This window comes from Chiloscyllium punctatum, chromosome 41, assembly GCF_047496795.1.
Source record: "Chiloscyllium punctatum isolate Juve2018m chromosome 41, sChiPun1.3, whole genome shotgun sequence".
NCBI classification, from domain to species: Eukaryota; Metazoa; Chordata; class Chondrichthyes; order Orectolobiformes; family Hemiscylliidae; genus Chiloscyllium; species Chiloscyllium punctatum.
In genome coordinates, this window is record NC_092779.1 from 29,905,664 (window position 1) to 29,927,264 (window position 21,601).

Genomic DNA, 21,601 nt, shown 5'->3' on the forward strand with positions numbered 1-21,601 from the left:
TGTTTTTATTAGAGAGAAGGTTGAGAGGCAACTTAATTGAGACATATAAGATAATCAGAGAGTTAGATAGGTTGGACAGTTAGAGCCTTTTTCCTTGGATGGCGATGGCTAGCATGTGTGGATATAGCTTTGAATTGAGGCGTGATAGATACAGGACAGACGTCAGAGGTAGTTTCTTTACTCAGAATGGAATGCACTGCCTGCAACAGTAGTAGACTCGCCAACTTTAAGGGCATTTAAATGGTCATTGGACAGGCATAGGGACAAGGATGTAATAGTGTAGGTGAGATGGGCTTCAGATTGGTTCCACAGGTCGGCGCAACATCGAGGGCTGAAGGGCCTGTACTGCGCTGCAGTGTTCTATGTTCCATCTTTAGTGAAGAGTCATACCGGATCAAAACAGCAACTCTTTCTCTCTGCACAGATGCTGCCAAACATATTCTATTTCTCTAGCACTTCTTATTTTTATTTCAGATTTCCATCATCTGCAATAATTTGCTTTCTTAAAAAATCTAATTTGCGGAGAACAATGAACCTCATAGCGTCTTTCACAACTTCATGTGATTCCAAAGAATTTTACAGAAAATGATATTTTGAGATGTAGTCACTGTTGTAATGAAAATTGGCAGCTGACTTGTTTGCAGAACATTTGTAAAGACCACATGATTCTTTTTCTTTAAGAGAGATTAGTTCAAGGACAAGTCTTGGTCAGGACAGCAGGGAAAGCTCTATGACAGCTCTGACCTTTCTTTCAGTAAGGCCTGTACATCTGTCATTTTCAGTTAAGTATTATTTTCATTTTTAAAAAAATTCTTGTATTTGAATACCTCCATGGTTTTGTTCCTCTCTAATGCTATAATCACCTCCAGCCCCTGAAATCTCTAAGATATTGGCTCTCGTCTTATTCTGGCCTCTTCACCATCTCCTATTTTACCGGCTGCACCATTGATGACTGTGCCTTCATAGTCATATACCTGTGGACATGACTCTACCCAAAGAGAAAGCCATCAGACTTCTCTTTCAAATAGTTCATGGGACTTGTTGCCTTCTATAGATATTTTCCAATCAACTTATTCAGAGATATTACCACACATTTCTGGAGGAGGTCGGATTTGAACATGGGCCTCCTAGCCTAGAAGTATGGACAGGAACACTGCATCTCTAGATCTCTTTCTTATGACTTCTATATGGGAAGGTTAATTGGTTCTCTGTTTCACAACAAAAGTTAAAGGTATGAGTGTCCGTTTTCAGGAGTGAAGTTTATTTTACCTTTCGCTTAGATCATGGTTATTCCTGATTCTTAACTCAATCTGTGCACCTTTGATCACAATACTTTAATATCTAATCCCAACAAAAAGCCATCGATCTCAGTTTTGAAATTTCCAATCAGGGTTATCTTCAATTCCTATTCAGGCTGAAAGGAGTTTCAGATTACTCTCTGTGCAAAGAATTTCTTTCTAAGGTCGTCACTTAATGGTTCAGTGAAGGTTTGTTTTAGATTCTTCCACCAAAGGGAGTAGTTTATCTCCATTAACCCCATCAAAAGCATCAAACCCCATCAACGCACCACTTTACTGGCCTTGCACTGGAATGCCTGTTTGAATCTACAATCTTCTGAATCAGAAGAGTCAAGAGATCAACCAACTTAACCATGGTTAATGAGTTTCTCCACGCAAGATTAGAGCTTACAGGATACTGATGTGGGTAATCATGGAAGTCTCAGTTCAGCAAAAATTCTGTTTACATTACAGTAGTGACAACACTTCAAAAATCTAACTCACTGGCTGCAATGTATCTCATGAAACACATTATAAAATGCAGGTTCTCCTTTTTAAAAAATCTTCCCATTACGTGACAGTTAAGTCCCATAATCTTTCCTGAGTTAAAATTAATTCATTTTTACAATAAGTAATTTCCCAAAATTGAATGCGAAAGCAACCACGCAATGTTGACAGTCAAAGTGGTCCAGAAAACCATTTCCAAGGGTTAATTTCCTGAGGGGTTTCCTGCTGCAAGTTATTTCTGACAGGTTTTCCCTAATTTTCCCATCAACACCAAAGTGACAGACTGCAAAAATCCCCAATCAAAAGGAATTGGCAAACAACTCTAGGCTGTTATTTTCAAATGGGCGGTAGATAAATTACATAATCGAACAGTAGATATATAATAACATCAGTGACATATTTTAGAGGTAACGTTCAGTGGTGCATTCAGTATTGTTGTATAGAAACAGGCATAAGCCTGTCAAGTGACTACTCAACTCCTTAATGTTTTAAACCCTAAAGGGTTGGTTCGGAGTGTCCAGCTACCTACATCCTTCCTACCAGTAGAGACAAATCTCTCAAATAGAAGCTACTTAGAACGTTTAATCTGGAATACTATAGCAGATCAGCTTTTTAGCCCACAGTACCAAATCTCCCCAAGTCTCTCCCTGATTCTAATTTCTTTCAGAGTTTGTATGGTGTACGAAACCCAGCTACTCCTCCTCTGATCATACTCTCAGCAAACTGTCTATCATCCAACTAACCATCCTGGCCTCAGTGCGATCAGTTCCCTTTCTTCAGTTACAACCCCCCTCTTGTTCAAATCAATCATCATCAGCCCTCTCAAACAAAATACGCATGCAACTCCTCTGTCCTTGCAAACTGTCGTCCAGTTCTGATCTCTCTCTTACCTCTCCAAAAGTCCTTGGACTGGTTTTCTGCCCTGCTACTGTACTAAAATAGCCCTATTTAAAGATGCAAATTATATATTGTGCAACTGTAACATGATAAAATCTCTTCATTGGCCTTAGTCTGTCTGGCATCTTGGGCATGATTGACCATATTCTTCTCTTCCTCGAACATCTCTCCACCAATGGCCAGCTGCATGGATCACTCATCTGATTCCATATATCCAGTCGTGGTCAAAGGATGACCTGCAATGGTTCACTTCCCACTCTTACACTGTTATCACCCAGGGATTTACCCTTAACAACTCCAATTTCTCATCTGGGTGCTGCCTTTGGGATCATCAACTGAAAACCGATCCGGTTCTACAGGTACACTTCCAGCTCTACCTTACCACCAAACACAACTTTCCCACTGTTTCCAATTTGACATGCCTAACCCTAATCCTATCGCGTATCAGTTATCCAGTACTGGATGATTGGAGATAACTATTTTGAAATCACTCCCTATCACAAACTCCATTTGCTAACCACCAATTCTAACCTTCTCCCCAGAAAAGGTTAGTGTGTGTGAAACTGGACGTTTTTCAACCTTGGCTTTCTAATGACTAAGATGAACATCTATCTATGTATCTGCTTCATAATCAAGCCACCCTTCTTCCATCCAGTAATAGTGCTCTGCTTACGTCTCAGCTCACCTGCTTTAATCTTTTATTACATCTAAATTACACCTAATTTCCTTAGGCTCCTGCCTGGCCTTCCACCTTTCAGAAACTTGAGCTCATTCAAAGCTTGCAGTCAAGTCTTGTTTATTCATCATCCCTAAACTGGAATTCAATTCTGTGGGGCTTTTCTTAAGCAGAAAAGAAAACTGAATCTGTACCTGCCAAGATGAAATATAGTACGTTAAGCAACCAACTTCCTACATTGGTAAATTAAGAAAAAATACTTGTACTGGCATTTTGAAATCTATTTTAAAAGAAAACTGTAATATTCTACTCACTTGCAACAGATGCACCAACTGAGGAGCAGGTGGCTTGGGGAGGTGGGTGGCCCTGTGGCAGGGTTGTGGCGCTATTCATCGGCAATGGGCTCCGAGTTGCCTCCTACAGCCATCACTTACTTCTAGCTGTTTTGTGGCTCCTGCCTGATGCTATCTTTCTGAGGCATTTGTAAGCAGCTTTCTTGCTGGGACCGCAGCTCGGTGGGGCTGCTCATCATGGCCATGAGTCCCTCTATTGTGACCAGCGCCTTGGGGGGAGGGTCAGGAGCTATTACAGCTCAGCTCAGCCCAGCCAGCACCCCATAGACCAGGGTTGAAAGGCTGGTATTGGCAGGTGACGGAGAGAAAGGGAGCATGGTTATTAGGAGGAGCTCCTGAGCTCCTGAACTCCAGGAACAGCTGGCACAGACAGATCTGGTGCACCCAGGTGGGTCTTGGGGGTGGTGGCAGCATTTTGGGGACAAGGTGACAGCTTCATTGGGCAGTCTGAGATCTGGTAAATTCAGTCCCTGCTGTACAACTTGAACAGGGAGTATGACACCTGGAGAGACTGCAAGTCTGAAAGGGAATGGTTGTTCCAAAGTGACATTAATTGTGTCAGGCACTGGAATGTACTGCAGTAAACAACCTTATAACAAATGTCATGGCACTCAATAATAATGTACTCATGTTAAAGTTAAACGGGGTACCTTTAAATACTAGGTTCCTGAAGGTAAACATTGGAACTTGTCAATAATACACAAAACTACTTAAAATACACTTAAGGTGGAAGCGAAAAGGCATTGAATGTTTTGGAGGCATTGAATGGTTAAGGCTTCAGGTGTTGAACCTTCTCTTTTACTCCATGTACTGGCAACTCAACTATACATTTCCAGCAACCTCCAACTTTTAAAATTGCTCTAATTATAAATAGACATCTCACCAAAATTGAAGAAAATGGAGAAGTAAATTGCATCTTACCCTTGCTAAAGCACCAGAGATGATGATCGGAACAGTTGGCTTAGGGCTGAACAAGAAAAAGATGATTAACACGACTGTGTCAGAGAGAATTGTTATGCTTTGATATTTAATACAGACAACAAAAACAAAACTCACACATCATCATAATTCTGCTCAGCCTCATGTAACAGAAAATCCATAAATAGCAACATTGAGAGAAAAGCAAGATACTTAAAACAATACCATTTCTGACAGCTGTGTCAATATTTTAATAGTTTACTATCATATCATTCACTCACTTGCTGAAATGAATTTACAATAAGATTTCATTTATTTGTTTGATCTCATCCTTTGTATCGCATTTTTCAAATTTCTATATATTTTGTATCTTTAATGTCAATCCATCATTTAACAGCTCACAGGATGAGCATTGTAATGACCTGCCTCTAGAAATGGGCAGGTTGGCATCAGGTGAGAGATATTTTTAAAAATTCTTTAAAATATTTTCCCACTTGCCCAGTACAACCATACTTTGCAGTTAAAATTCAGTCCCCACATCTTTAATAAAGTTTGAAGCTTTTGTCTGTGAGTGGAAATTGTATTTAATTTCAGAAATAAACTTTATTCATAAACATATCTTTCTATAAAAACATAAACACTAAAGCAATTTGGCTCTGTATATGAAGAAACAAACAAACAATGGAGTTTGACTCTATCCAACAAACAAACCAAAGACATTGCTTACTTACACAAGACTATATTAATATAAGACCAGAGGCTGCAAGAGGGTCCAATAACTAAGCAGACTTTCATTGTACTTTGGCAGAAAGACTTAAATGGTGGTCTTTCCCAACTGCACTTGGCAGCAGCTGCCCCAACCTTTAGTGAGTTTGTCATGACACAGTCCTAGACCTTGGAATGTGTCAATCTGCAACACTCAGTCAAGGTCAACTTCTTGCTCTGGAAGACCAGGAAGTTTCCGGCAGACCAAAACGTGCTCACCGAGTTTATAGTCCTCCAAGAGCAGTCAATGTTTATTTTGGTATGTGTCCTGGGAACAGACCAGAAAGCAGAGTCGTGGCACTGCTTGGAATGAACCACAACAAAAGCCACTGCATCAATAAAATGTCAAGAAGGTGGCAAAAAGTCTGATTCACTGCAGTCACTAATGAGAAGGATGAGGTTTGTTGCTAGAAAAAGGATTGGAGGTGGGGACCTAGGCTAAGGGTCTAGTGCAGAAAAGTGAGACTAGTGTAGGTACCAGCATAGTTTTAGCGGTACAGACTCAATGAAGTGAAGGGCAATCTTGTGTACTGTATGATTTTACAAAGACAATGATCTATTTTTAGAGTCAAATAGAAAGAAAAGGAACTTGTTGTTGACTTCACATGCTTCCGTTCACAAACTAGTTAATGGGATCTTCTGGTATATTGAGACAGTAATAGGAGTAAGCAGGTACACATATGGAAACCAAAACATTTACAATCCTTTAGTTTAAATTGCTAAGTAGTGAAAGTAGAATGACTATTAAGATGAAACCCCAAAAGGACTGCAGACATCTTAAAGAGAAACATTTGAATTTCAGGGCCAGTACAAGTATTTTGCAGTAAATCTCAAGTAACACTGCAACACCATAAAACTCATGTACAACTAAGTCAACATGCTATCATTTTTGCAAGACTTTTTTTTAAAAGAAAGGCCAAGTGATGGAGTTGAAATTCTCATCAAATCATGATTCTAAGGGTGCTTGTGGAAAGCTCCACTCTGCACTCCATGTATAACTGAGCACTCAGAAACAGCAAAATGTTGATGTCCATGTTATTCTTCACATATCCCAAATCCTAAAGTTGCTGTCATTATAAGCAATCACAAGGATTGTTGATAATTTGCCATCATTATATAATAAAATTGATACCTCTCTGTTTCTTTTTTTGTTCCAATATTTAGCTGGAGAAAATTGTCATCTATTCATTACTAGATGTTGGACAAGAAATCTGAGGCAACGAAGGGATTGAGAGGGATATCGTGGTGCTACTGCTTGGTGTCATCAGACGTTTGTTTTTGGGCAATGCCATCAAGGAGAGCACATGGATGAAAAATGGGGTTGGGGGGGTGGGTGGTCCAAAGATAGATCCCTGGAGGATGCTAGGGTTAACGGTGCAGGAGGAGGAAGAGAAATTAATGCAGGCTCTTCTCCAGCTACAGTTTAGGTTGGTAACAACAAATCCAGGTGGTCCACTCCAAGCATGGTGGACAAGAGCATTTACAGTGCAATAACAAAACAGGAAAGGGATTGGAAGTTTACATATGCTGTTAATTGTGCTTTTGACAATAGTAGTTGTTTGGTACTGCGGCCAAAGTGGAAAATTGATGGAAGAGATGCAAGCATGATATTCTGGGAAAGATGGGCACAAATTTGTGAAGAGACAACATGTTCAGGGTCTTGTGAGAGTAGTTGGAGATGGGTGGTAGATTGTAAAGGTAAGTGATCAAGGTCAGTTTTTGAGCTGTCAGGAAGTTTGCATTATTGCCTCAGTTTGACAGGTAAAGGAGATAGAGGAATAAAAGACAGATATTGCATCATATTGCAGTGGATGGATACTGCAAGGTTCCAATAAAAAGGCAATAAAATGATCATTTCTAAAACTCCAAAGGCACAGCAACATTGTTAGAATGATGGCAACTAAGTTCTTTGTTAATACAATGTGTCTTAAATTTACTTAGAATTTTTAAAAAAGTACTGGGATGGGGCTATCACTGGTAAGGCCAGTACCTATTGTGCACTCTTAGTTTTCCAGATACCACTGAGAAACTTGCTAGGCCACTTCAGAATGCAGTTAACATTCAATCCTTTTGATGTGTGACTGGAATCACCTCTAGGCTAGACCAAGCAATGACAGTGGATTTCCATCCCGAAAGGACTTTAGCTGGAATTCAACGATAATCCAGTAGCTTCATTATCACTTTAATGACTGCTAAATTTAATTCAAACCCTTAACAATTTGTGATTTGAGGACTTGAACTCATATTTAATGGATTATTAGTCCAAGACCCTAAACTACTTGTTTACTAGTGAATATAGTACACACCTGAGCATATTTTACACACAATTCAAATATTCTAACTGCAGAATTTGGAGGGGAAAGGAAATATGGAAGGAATTTCATCCCAACTACTGATTTATCAATTATTTGAATCCCCATTTTAGCTTACTGTCACCCACAGGCATTTGTTTGTACTTTTTAAAAAAACCTCAGCAGACTCTGTAGGAAACTAAAGAAAAATTGAGGGTATCAGGTTATGCACTCTCTTATCTATAATTGAATTTGATGCTGGGAGAAAGTGAGGACTGCAGATGCTGGAGATCAGAGTTTAAGAGTGTGGTGTTAGAAAAGCACAGCCGGTCAGGCAGCATCCAAGGAGCAGGAGCGTTGACGAATCATCGATTCGCCTGCTCCTCGGATGTTGCCTGACCGGCTGTGCTTTCCCAGCAGCGCACTCTACAACCTTGAATTTGATGTCCTTTAGCAAATTCAGGCACTAACTGAAAATGAAAAGTTGGGAAGAATAAAAAATATTAATCTATTCTTTTCCCATTTCTATGGAACCACAAATAGTCCAGTTGGGATAATGAAAGGAGAAAGGTATGATGCTAATCTTGCTCGAGGGAAGAAGGGCTCAAGAAGTCTCTTTCAAAAATGAACTTCCCTTCACTCTTCCAGCTGAAGCTCCCACCAGCTCCACAGCAAGTGAAGTGTAACAAATGGAAAAGAATTGCCACCATCCATCAGAGAATATATTTTGAATGCAAAACAAATTGACAGCGAGCCCACAGATGTTATTTCTCACAATCACAACTGTTGTTATCTCCTCCTCTCGTGATCAACCGTTCCTGTAAATTCAACTAAAATAATTTGGTCAGGAAAGCTTTGGATAATTATAAACTAGTTTTATACAGAATTTACAGCACAGAGATACGGCATAACTTGTTTATGCCAACCCTTAATGTTCCATGAGCCCCTTCTCGTGCTACTTCATTTAAGCCTAGTTAAATATCCTTTACTTCTCTTTAGTTCCATGTATTTACCTAGTTTTCTCTTAAAGCCTTCCATGTTATTCACCTAGTGGATTCTTATATAATAAAAAACTAGAAGAATTGCAGATGCTGGAAATCAGAAACAAAAACAGAAATTGCTGGAAAATCTCAGCAGGTCTGGCAGTAACTGTGAAGAGAAATCAGAGTTAATGTTTTGGGTCCAATGACCCTTCTTCATAACAGGTCTGAAGGAGGGTCACTAGACCCAAGCTGCTAACTCTGAATTCTTTCCACAGATGCTGCCAGTCCCCATACATTAAATAAGGACATTGGACAGAAATGTAGAAGGAGGCAGGTGCAGAAATCAAAGGTGCCAAGCATGGTGGCCCTGCACTCACTTGAACCCAGCACATCAGGCCCCACCCAGTTACGAGACCAGGATGCAGTCCCCACTGCCCTGGGGCCCACGGAGAGAGGCGAGTGGAAGCAGAGTCAGTGGTCAGACCCAGCATGAAGATTGTCCTGCAGACATAACACATTGTACATGGGCTAAATTGGTGCTTAGTGGGAGCTGTACCTCTCTGCAAAGGGAGGAACTATCCTCTAGGGCTGCTAACCGATCATATTGTAGGGGAGGAAGAATAATATTGGTATTCGGTGAGTTTCTAGCAAGTTCAATCAACTCTTATTTATTTACTTCTGGTTGGGGGGATGCCAATTTTGGCATTGCCCACCCTCTACTATTGGGGTGAGTTTTGGAGGGCCCTTATGGCACAATGGCAGTGTCCCTACCTCTGAGCAAAGAGGTCTGGGTTCAAGTCCCACCTATTCCATCACTGAACAGGTTGATTAAAAATATCCAGCATCTCTGAACAGGTTGATTAGAAGAAAACTAAGGTTCAACTTGGAGCCTAGTAGGGAGGGAACCTGGCCTATTTTAGCTGGTCCACCATGAAAAACACTCAGAGGGAACCACTGCTCCAGAATTCCTAACTAGACTTAATCAGACACAACGTTACAACAACATCTCGATCCTAGTTCTGGACTTCCGCACAAGAAACAACATCTCTACACTCTATCAAAATGCCTCAGTTTTAAAGGAAATTGAAATATTTTATGTACACATTTTAATTTAATTAGTTTTGAAAAAAATTGGCTCCTCCCTCTCCAACACAGTGTTGTCTGGCAGTTTCCTCTTGCATTCCATCCTGGCTCATCATGGTGATTCAGTCCACAGTGGGAGCCCAAGTGATTGCACTAGTTGGTCCCTCTGCCATCTATTTTGCTCCCCTTAGTTTCCCTTCTTCATGATCATTTAAAATTTGTTGCCTAATGAATTGCAGAGCTTCAGTAAAATCCTCTGCTTTACTGCTAAACTTCAGTTTGTTAATCTTCCGAATGTTTTCAAGAATTACTCCACCAGAATAACATGGTAATAAAAAAAAGTCAATTTGCAAAACCTCAATTATCTCAGGCATTATAAAACTTTCTGCTCCTTCCAAGTGATGTTGGCTTCCTCTTAGCACATGTGAACTATCTGTGCCACCTAGAAGTTGCTGTTGAACCATTCACTGTCAATTTAGGATGGATTGTGCAGTCCTGGGTCAGTTGTAGACTAATTGCCGAGATTGATTGGCATGGTTAGTTTACAACTATTTATTCAGTAGGAAGATTCAATCACAATATATTAAGTATTAGCATGGCTCTATTCAAAATCACCATAAAGATGAGAAAATGTATGCATAAAATATATTAATTTATTTTAAAATTGTGAAGGCATTTGATTGGGCATGCAGTTGCTATTTCTATGAGGAAGTCCAAAACTAGGGGCAACAGATAAAAGATCATATCTGATCAAGACTAATAGGGGATTCAGGAGAGCACTCATATAGGCAGGAGCACATCACAGTAAGGGGGAATCCACAGCCATAGTGAGGCTTTTCCCATCATAGGAACCCAAATTCCAGCGGGACAGGCCAGATAACTTGATCATTTCCATCCCATTCTCAAGGTTTACCTTCAAATCCCTACAGCTTTTGATATAAACCAATATAAAACTTATTCAAAAGATTTTTAATAACCAAAATTCCTTTGGATGTCACTCAATCATCAAACTCAATGTTTACTAGCCATGACCTCTTTGTTTTAAGCTCCCCTTTGACCACAGTACGGTTTTCCCCTGTCCATTTTACACAATGTTTTGATATATTCGCTGCTCCTACATCAACCCTGCGCCACAATCTGGGAATTCCCTAGCTAACTGCACTTCATGAGTATCTTCACCACATGAACTCTGATGGTTCAAGCCCATGGTGCATAGCCGCCTCTTCAAGTGTAACTAGGAATGGATAATAAATGCAAATAGCAGGGTTCATCCCAAAAACAAAGCAAAACTACTCCATGTACAGGACATTAGTTCTTGGAGGATAATGACTATTGCTCTGTAGTTATCTACATTCTTTCATTCTTATCTGAATGGTAGTAATGGTTAAAAGATATTTTCTGGGCAGGATAAAAGTTTGAATTGGAGTTCTTCAAGAGTTGGTTTTGGGACACCTTTTCTGATATATATTAATGATCTAAATCATTGCGTGCAGGAGACAATTTCCAACTTCACAGATGACAAAAAACTTGGGAGCATTGAGGAGGACAGAGAATTACTACGAAGCAATATTGACAAGTTGGTGAAGTGAACTCAAAGATGATAGATGCACATTGTTCCCTCAGCCTTAGAGGGAATTACAGCTGTGGCATTACAGTTAAAGAGTCAGAACTTTCAAAGGCAGTATTAGGCAGTGAAGAATATTCAAAAACACCAACTGTGTCTCTGTGCTGTATTTATCTGTTTCAAGTTCTTCTAAGAAAGAATTTGCATTTATAAATCATCTTTCACTCAGTATGTGCAAACTCCTTCACAGTCAATGAGATATTTTTGAAGCTTAGTTACTGGCGTAAAGTTAATGTTGCTTATGCAGCTCATTTTCCCTCTGTGAACGATTGAAGGATATAACTGTTCAAATGTCGTGCTTAGTTTTCCTATCAGCTTATGATTCTCACCTTTTTCACTATTCAACGTGACAGAAAAAGTTCTTAGTTATGTTTAATGTCTGCAGCTATGCACTGTAACCTCATCAAAGGTGTGATGATTTCATTAACTGCTTGAGAGAAGCTGGAGAAGTTCACAACTGTCCACTGAATCTATAAAGTGATATGATTACACACCCACCACATTCTTCGATCATTTCTCTCAATTATATACTACAGTTAGCGAATCTATTTAAGCTTTCTTACTTTCTCTTGGTTGGTGTGAAAATGTTTCTGTGTCAAGTATTAAATTAGAAAAAGTGCTTTGTTCTGAACTTTAGATTATTGCTATAATCACATCTCAATTAACTTAATTAGTTGGCTTTGTGCACCACTGCAAATAAAACAATCTTGTATCTACCAGCCATTAATAAACGGCTGTCTGGACTGTCCAAAGTCTGCAGGAAAAAAACAAGAAATAAATGTGGTTTCAGTGTAGCTTCACGACAAGGGTAACTGAATGAAGTGAAATGAGTAATTGTTCCAAGCAGGTGCAGTGTTGGAATTAAAGGGAAATTTTCATTTTTTTCTTTGTACTTCTAAACAATACCATTGTTTGTTTATAGAAAAGAAACTCTCAAAACCAACAGAAGATTACCTCTTGCATTTAGGCATTGTGTTTCTGTTGACATTTTAACTGACTGCAATTCAACAATTTAGCCTGTCAAAACAAAAGGGACTATTAATGTAAGTCTGTTTTAAAACGAGAGAATATAGACTTCCTCATATATTCCAAGTTTGCTGCATCGTTGCAGGCAAAATGTTACACTTTTTCACAAATTTGTTAAAAATAATAAACATTAACTGCTTCTTCTAAAATGTCTATTCCAGACACAAGTTATGTTAAACTCTTCTCGTACATCTGTCTTTGTCCAACTGGGATGAAAGGAATCAGTTTTGTTTGGTACAGTTATGCTTCAGAATGCAGTAGCTTCCACCACTTCTTAAAATGGGAGTGAATGGTATGTAATCCTCTGCATGTAAATGTTATTGTTGTCTGGGTATATGTCTGTTAACTCTGTTTAGTTGAAAATCACACAACACCAGGTTATAGTCCAACAGGTTTAATTGGAAGCACACTAGCTTTCGGAGCGATGCTCCTTCATCAGATGATAGGAGACAATTTCCGACTTCACAGATGACAAAAAACTTGGGAGCATTGAGGAGGACAGAGAATTACTACGAAACGATATTGACAAGTTGGTGAAGTGAACTCAAAGATGATAGATGCACATTGTTCTCTCAGCCTTAGAGGGAATTATAGCTGCGGCATTACAGTTAAAGAGTCAGAACTTTCAAAGGCAGTATTAGGCAGTGAAGAATATTCAAAAACATCAACTGTGTCTCTGTGCTGTATTTATCTGTTTCAAGTTCTTCTAAGAAAGAATTTGCATTTATAAATCATCTTTCACTCAGTATGTGCAAACTCCTTCACAGTCAATGAGATATTTTTGAAGCTTAGTTACTGGCGTAAAGTTAATGTTGCTTATGCAGCTCATTTTCCCTCTGTGAACGATTGAAGGATATAACTGTTCAAATGTCGTGCTTAGTTTTCCTATCAGCTTATGATTCTCACCTTTTTCACTATTCAACGTGACAGAAAGAGTTCTTAGTTATGTTTAATGTCTGCAGCTATGCACTGTAACCTCATCAAAGGTGTGATGATTTCATTAACTGCTTGAGAGAAGCTGTTTAGTTGACGTAGCCAGAATGTAAGTGCAAGAAACAGCGGAAGGAAATGGAGGTGACAGTTACCTGCTAAAAGGCCAATGAAAAGAAATATCACAGACAATTGTGGAAGTAATGGGAATATCTTTTTCCGTTACGTGAACTGTCCGAACTGTCGAAATTGTATTGGGCCAGTGAAGGAGGCTCAAGGACAGGTTACGAAGGATTTCCTGATATGGTGGAAGTATTAAATGAGTACTCTTCACTTTTGAAGATGATGTTAGACTTAGAATTTCATCATTTTAATAATTCAAAATTAGGGAGGTTACATGTCAGTTGCACAGCACACTAGAGGTACTATGTCTGGAGCACAGTGCAGAGTATCAGAATCATGGAGATGAACAGCATGGAAACAGACTTTGTCTAACCCGTCCATGCCGACCAGATATCCTAAATTAATCTAGTCCCAGTTGCCAACATTTGGCCCATATCCCTCTAAATCCTTCCTAATCATATACTCATCCAGATGCCTTTTAAATGTTATAATTGTACCAATGTCCAGTACTTCCTCTGGCAGCTCATTCCGTACACGCACCATCCTCTGTGAAAACACTGCCCCTTAGGTCCATTTTAAATCTTTTACTTTAAATCTATACTCTCTAGTTCTCGACTCCTCTACCCTGGGAAAAAACCTAGGCTATTCACCCTATCCATGCCCCTCATGATTTCACAAGTTTCTATAAGTTCACCCCTCAGGGAAAACAGCCCCAGCCTATTCACATTCTCCCTAGAGCTCAAACCCTCCAACCCTGACAACATCCTTGTAAGTCTTTTCTGAATCCTTTCAAGTTTAATAACATCTTTCCTAAAGCAGGGAGACCAGAAGTGAAGGCAGTATGCCAAAAGTGGCCTAACCAATGTCCTGTACAGCCACAAGATAACCTATACTCAATGCACTGACCAATAAAGGCAAGCATGCCAAACCGATGAGTCATCTTATTAAGGAAAGATGTACAGAAGATTATCCGAATACCAATTGTCTGAATTTCAGATTATCCAAAAGGAGATCTCAAGGTCCCTATAGAAATATTACATCAAAGAGGTGTTTCAATCCCGATCGTGTCTTTTGTTTACAGGTACAATGATTAAAAATGAACCCGGCATACTGAAATGCTGCTGAGAACATTTCTCGACATCGATGGGAGCCCAGGCACCGTCTCCAAATGACTGATCTCCCGCGCTCTCTCTCCCCCCCAAACTTTCCCTGGAGTTCTACAGAGGCGTGTGCCCTGAACCCTCCTTCTCCAGATAATCTCTCCAACATTGTCCTGTACAGGGCAGAGGTGGAACCTGCCAAAAAGTTGCAGTAAAAAGTTGTCTGTGTGTGTGCTATTTGGAGACTTACCCACAAAGGCAGCAGCAGTTTTACTGTTGGTGTCCAGTCCGGCTGGCCAGGGTGGGGGGCAGATCGGCCGGGGAGCGGGGGCGTGGACAGTGGTGGGGGTGTGGGGTTGGTGGGGGGGGGTGTTCACGCATAATGTGCTGCTGCCTCGTCTCCTGAACGGGAAGTGGAAAACTCCCAGCCCAAAGGAAATCAATTAACCGAAAAATCAATTATCCGAGCACAATAGTGCCAGCCCACCTTGTTCAGACAATCGAGGTTCCTCTGTAAATGCATTAGAGGTGGTTTAGAGAAGGTTTACCATACTAAGACTGGAATGGGTGGCTTACGTTACATGGGAAGTTTGTACAGGATAGATTTATAATGTGCTGGAGGTTAGAAATGTAAGGGGCAATGTGACTGAAACATACAAGATCCTAAGGAGTCCTGGCTGATTGGATGCAGAAAGTAGTTTCCTTTTATGTGTGAATTCAGATGTAGGCATCACCTATTTAAAGTTAAAAATCACACAACACCATGTTATAATCTAACAGGTTTATTTGGGAATACAAGCTTTCGGAACGGAGTGCTTTCAAATAGATATAACCTGGTGTTGTGTGATTTTTAACTTTGTACACCCCAGTCCAACACCAACAACTCCACATCACCTATTTAAGACAGAAATGAGATGAATATTTTCTCCCAGAGTTATAGGTCTCTGTAACTATCTTCCTCAAAAGGTGGAGGGAGCAGAATTTTTGAATATTTTTAAGGCTGAGGTAGGTAGATTCTTGTTAGGCAAAGGATACTGGGGTTGGTGCTTTTCAATTTGGAGCCAATGTATTCTGGGTGATGCTTGATAGGGCAGGCAGAGTTTTGGATGACCAAGTTTATAGACAGTAGAACATGATATGCATCAGAATAGTAAGGTCCAGGGGTGTCAATGGTATGGATGAGGGTTTCAACTTAGTCAGCAGAGAAGTATGGCAACACTATGGAAGTAGAATTGCAGAATTTTAGTAACGCTGTGATCAGAAGCTCAGCTTGGGATCAAATACAATACCAAGGATAAGAACTGTCTGTTTCAGTCTCAGTTATTTGGTAAGAAGGAGTTTCCTCTAAATGCAGAAAGTCTGTCTGTGCCTTGGACTAGAGAATCCCCTAACACAATTGATCTCTTGGAACCCGACACACCCCTCATTGCATTACAGCCAGTCTCAATACCAGAAACTTGGCTGTTTGTGCTATGTTCCCCTGGGAATCTATCATCCCCTCCATTTTCCAAAACAGTATATTTGTGTGAAATGGGGATAGCCACAGAAGACTCCTGAACGAACTGCCTACCTCTCTTATCTTTCCTGGAGTTAACACATTTATGTGACTGTATCTGCAACTTGTGCCCCTTCCTATAACTGCCGTCCATCACAACCCCTTGTTTTTGTAAATTCCTCATTGCCTCTAACTGTCTCTCCAACTGATCCATTCAATCTGATAAGATTCACAACCAACCACACTTATTGCAAATGTAATCCTCAGTAACCCATAAACTCTCCTTAAACTCCCACATCTGACAAGAACATATCATTCTACTAAAGGCCATTTTTGCCTGTTTAAATCTACAGTGGAGGCAAGTACAATTATAACATTTAAAAGGAATCTGGATGGGTATATGAATAGGAAGGGCTTGGAAGGATATGGGCCAGGTGCTGGCAGATGGAACTATAATGGATTGGGATATCTGGTTGGCGTGGACAAGTGGGACCTAAGGGTCTGTTTCTGTGCTGTACATCTCCATGACTATGACTATGACTATAAATGCCTTTTACTGGGCGGAGCCAGTCTCATTAAGATTGCACTACACACACACACACACGCACACACATTTTTAAAGGGGTTGGCACTGGCGGTTTGTTGTCTGCATGGTGACTTTTAGCTCTCTGTACAATCATGTGGCTGAGAGGGAACCCTGGAGGCTTGAGTGTAAAGTTTGTGGCCAAAGAAAATGGCTTCAGTCTACCCTTATGAATTTAGATAAAATTATTGAATACATTGTTTTATATGGAAACAATAATCCAACCATAGTATGGTAGCTAGAGAAAATCATATCCAATTGAAGACCCTTAAAAGGAAGTGTTTCATACTATTGCAATACATAACTGAGCGGAGAGACAGAAACGTACTGTTCGCACTTAACATGGCTTCATGAAAAGTCTTTCAGATTTGTTTTGTTTGAAGTGGTCACCAATATGGTGGATGAGCAAAGCTCAGCAGATCTTTTTTTACTGAGGCTACCAAAAAAGCATAAGAGGCTTCTCTACAAAATAAAATAAACCAACGCTTTGACAATTCATACAATGTCAAGAAACAATTTATCTTGCTTTTAAATTACAATTGTTCAATTAGCCACCTGAGGGCAGTCTAAGACCATCACATTGACAAAGACATCAGAATGCAAAAACTGATCCTCTCATTGTTAGCACAACTCCTGCATTTTCCAAATTGCAAGATTGTATGTGTGCTACTAATAAAGAGTATGTTGCAAATTATATTAATTTCTTTTGAACCTCACAGAGCATTCCCATCACCTACAGTAGAATCTTTCTACACCAAAATGCAGCCTATTAAATTATGTATTTTCCAAAGGACACCGGTCCCAGTGACTCTAGGCAGTGCTTCTTTTGCATTTTTAACATTATCTGTTTCTATTCAACAGCACCAGGATTGTTGTTATAAAATGCCATTTGTTATTCTTAGCTCTTCATCATGAACCAGCAATGAGCACTAAGAACATCCCCACCCGGCTCACAATATTATTCAGTCATCTCAACAGCATTATAATAAATGCCATGGCAAAGATTAACTCAGTTTTCCTACAACAGGATAAGTTTTAGGAGGTTAGAGGCTTTCAGTAAATTTGGAGATTAAATAGGTAGCAGTCAGTACACAAGGCCCTATTTGACTTTTGAGCTAGTGAGTTTTCACAAGTCAAAGAGCTCCTCCTCCAGGATACTTCAATGAAGGGAGGTCTTAGCTTAGTATTAATAACAATGATTTCAATAAGAAATTTCATGATATAGTCAACATCTGCTAAATAACCTTGGTTAGTTATATCAACATGCTCTGCATTAAATGTCAATTAATGAAAATATTACAAAAAGCAAAATATTGTGGATTGTCTCCAATGGGATTTTAGTTTGGCTCTTTTGACTTGTTTGTTTGGTTCCTGGTTCCTTTTCTTGTTTGATCCTAACCCCGCCCTCACAGCCACACCTCTATCCTCTGCAAACATCTCCAAATTACATTTATTTTCACACTGCTTCCAAATGAAACTATACCCTACCTGTTCTGGTCAACCCATGCCCAGATATTAGCATTATTTTCAGCATTCCTTGAATCACAGCTCTCACCACATCTGAAAATCCACGTTCAATCCCACTTATTGCTACATGAGTGCTCTTGCCCCCTCTCGTCAGCAGAGTTGCCTGAGTCAGCAGCATTTCATCCTTTTGATTCATCCACCACTTTGACAAAAAGACATTCTATTCAGGAGTCAAGGACCTTACTTCAGCAATTGGAAGTCCACTGGATTCTTCTTGCCTTCCATTTTCCCCTGACCCCATCGTACTATCCCTTCAAACCTCACCCAGTGCCACGTTTTATGTTCTTTCTGACTCCAATGTTATTCAATATAAAAGCATGTTCAGCAAGCCAGGGTCCACTAACAACACTGGCCTGCCGGGCTCATTATTATAGCCTGCTATTGCCTAACTGAACACACACTTTTTCCTCTCCTAATGCTATACCTTTTTCCATGTTGTCCAGGCTCTACTAACCCTTATCTAATACTCTCTAATGCTTATTCAGGGTCTCTCTCCTAACTCAATTATTGTATGTGCTGACGAAGTCAGTGCTCTTTCTGCAAGCTGGAAATTTTTTTAAAAACTTTGTTTCAAAACTCCAGCCTTCTCTCATCTGCAAATGTTCTTTCTCCAATTCTTCCTGCCCCTTTCGCAACATTTCTATCATCATTCACCAAGCTCTAAGACAAGTGCACTGGCACTGACAGGTACTCTGACTACACATTCTTCCCACTATATCATCTACAAGGATTCATGTCCATTTTCCAAGTTCCTCAGTCTCAATTGTTGTGATGCTGCAACCTCCCACTCAAGTGCTTCCGATACATCATTCATTTTCCTCAACCGAGGATTTCCCTGGAAATAGCGTTGAGTCAATCCTCAACTACGACTATCCCATTGCTGTCACTCCTTTCTCTTTCCTCCCAGAATTATGACAGGATTCCTTGAGTCCTCCATTTCACCAGCCCCTGCATGTAATGGATTACCTGCCACCTATGGCACCATCTTATCCTTTCAATATTCTAAAGCAGGACATCACAAACTGTGGGTCATGACACCAACGGGGCTGCCAGTCATAACTTTGGAACTGAGAGCTCAGAAGCAGGATTGGCTGAGCTGAGCTCCGACTGAGTGTTGAAAGCTGGGTGGACTATATGAATCTTCAGGGTGTAGTGTAACCAGCTAAAACCCGAGGCCCAATTGTATTGTTGAAAAACCATATGGAGAATTCAGTGTTTTCCTAACACAAACATTGTGAAAGAAAGTCTTCCCACACAGGTAAATAGGATAGTGAAGGCGGCGTTTGGTAAGCTTTTCCTAATTAGTTAGAGTATTGAGTACAGGAGTTGTGAGGTCATGTGCGGCTGTACGGGATGTTGGTTAGGCCACTGCTGGAATATCACGTGCAGTTCTGGTCTCCTTATTGGAAAGATGTTGTGAAACTTGAAAGGGTTCAGAAAAGATTTATAAGGATATTACCAGGGTTGGGGAATATGAGCTATAGGGAGCGATTGAGTAGGCTAGGGCTGTTTTCCCTGGAACAACGGAGATTGAGGGATGACCTTATAGAGGTTTATAAGATCATGAGGGGCATGGAAAGGATAAATAGACAAAGTCTTTTCCCTGGGGTGGGGGAGTCCAGAACTAGGGGGCATAAGTTTAGGGTGAGAGTGAACAGATATAAAAGAGACCTAAGGGGCAACGTTTTCACACAGAGGGTGGTACGGGTATGGAATGAACTGCCTGAGGAAGAAGTGGTGGAGGCTAGTACAATTGCAACATTTAAAAGGCATTTGAATGGGTATATGAATACAAAGGGTTTGGAGGGATATGGGCCGGGTGCTGACAGGTTGGGATATATGGTCGGCATGGACAAGTTGGACCAAAGGGTCTGTCCATCTCTATGACTCTATGTTACCCTGGAGTCTTACAGGTCCCTCACCCTACACCTGCTCTTCACCCCATGTCACAAGTCTCTTTCACTTGTCTACTTTTGCAGGTATCTTACCACTAAGTGGCTTTGCACTCCATTCCGACACCTATTGCTGTGCACTAAAGTGGGGTCTGGGCTCCCAGTGGGATAAAGGTTGTGAATGGCTGTACTGAAAGGATTATTTCCTCATCAACATCCTGTTCCACTTTCGCCTTATTTCCAAAACTGGCTCTCTTTCCCATGACAACATAGAAGCCAGGCGACTCATTCTTTCACCTCTGCCCTTACCATAGTTATCATCAGGTGAAATAATGATTTATCTGTTTTTTTTTTAATTTGTACACAGTATTCCCTCCACACTTCACAGCCTCATCATAATGGGGAGGCCAAATGCAGAAGTGGTGGCTGCTTTTCAGAACATCTGCATTCAGTGCACAATCATGACTGAGATTTTCAGGTTGCTTACCATTCCCTTTAATGCTGAGCTCAGCTCCCACGTTTACCCTGTTATCCTCACCTCCAAAGCTAGTCAATTGAAAAAAAGATCAAAATAACGTGCATACCAGAAATCTAAATAAAATCAAAATTTTGGAAATATTCAATGGGTACACCATCTGTGGGGTGGAAGAAGACATTTCAGGTCATGAGAGCCATCATTTTTTTCCTTTCTCCATTAAGTCTCCAGCCATGAAAAGCCTTTCTCACCCCACTTGTTGCCAGACTTAAGAGTATTTCCAGTATCTACTGTTTAGGAGTAACTCAAAGAACAGGAACTTACATTTCAATTTGGCACTTTACATCTTCCAGAATCAACATGGAATTTTGTAACTTCAGATCAACCACTGCTCCCATTGTTACAGAGAGAAGAACAAGTCATGTTCTTCTAATATCATTTTTGGCTCCTCTACACATTTTCTTTTTGTACACACTGTTTTGACCTGCTGAGTACTTCCAGAACTTAGATTATGCTAACATTATATTAGGCTAATAACATGAAAAATCAAAGTAATGCAATGAATTTTACTGAATTAGCAGGATAGAAACTCAAAATAAACCCAAAAGTAATAATAGAAAGATTAACTTCACTCTTCTGATAGAGTAGCAAGAAAGCAAATAAACCTAGCAGAATGTTAAACCAGGTTAGAATAGACTACTGCCTTTTACAGAAACTACCTTTCACATTGTACTGGTTAGAATTGACAGTCAATACCAAAAGGTCTCAATAAAACCACAGTATCATCTGATTTCTCTAACCCTCAAAGAGAACCGCATTAATCACCAGGTGGCAGATCCAGAAGTGTCCTCATGATTTGTGTTCCCAGCTACTTTTATTTTCTGCAAGTTTTTTTAGAACTGAAACATGGGAATGGATATCATTTTCTTTAAGCTCGTTTCACAAGTCAAGTCAGCTACTGAGGTGGTTAACTTCCCAGTGTTTATCATACCATTTTGCCTTCCGACATAACACAGCCAACGTAATCTGATATAATACAAACCATACTCTTGATTGAATCAAATAAGAATGGGTTA

General features: G+C 40.1%; 1 protein-coding gene across 1 annotated transcript in view; it reads right to left on the minus strand.

Moving 5' to 3' along the window:
• Positions 1-21,601, minus strand: part of dap (death-associated protein) — an 86,249-nt gene that overhangs the window by 3,085 nt on the left and 61,563 nt on the right. Inside the window, exon 3 of the mRNA XM_072560653.1 lies at positions 4,632-4,677. Coding sequence (XP_072416754.1) covers positions 4,632-4,677 — 46 coding nt within the window. The remainder of the gene's footprint in view (positions 1-4,631; positions 4,678-21,601) is intronic.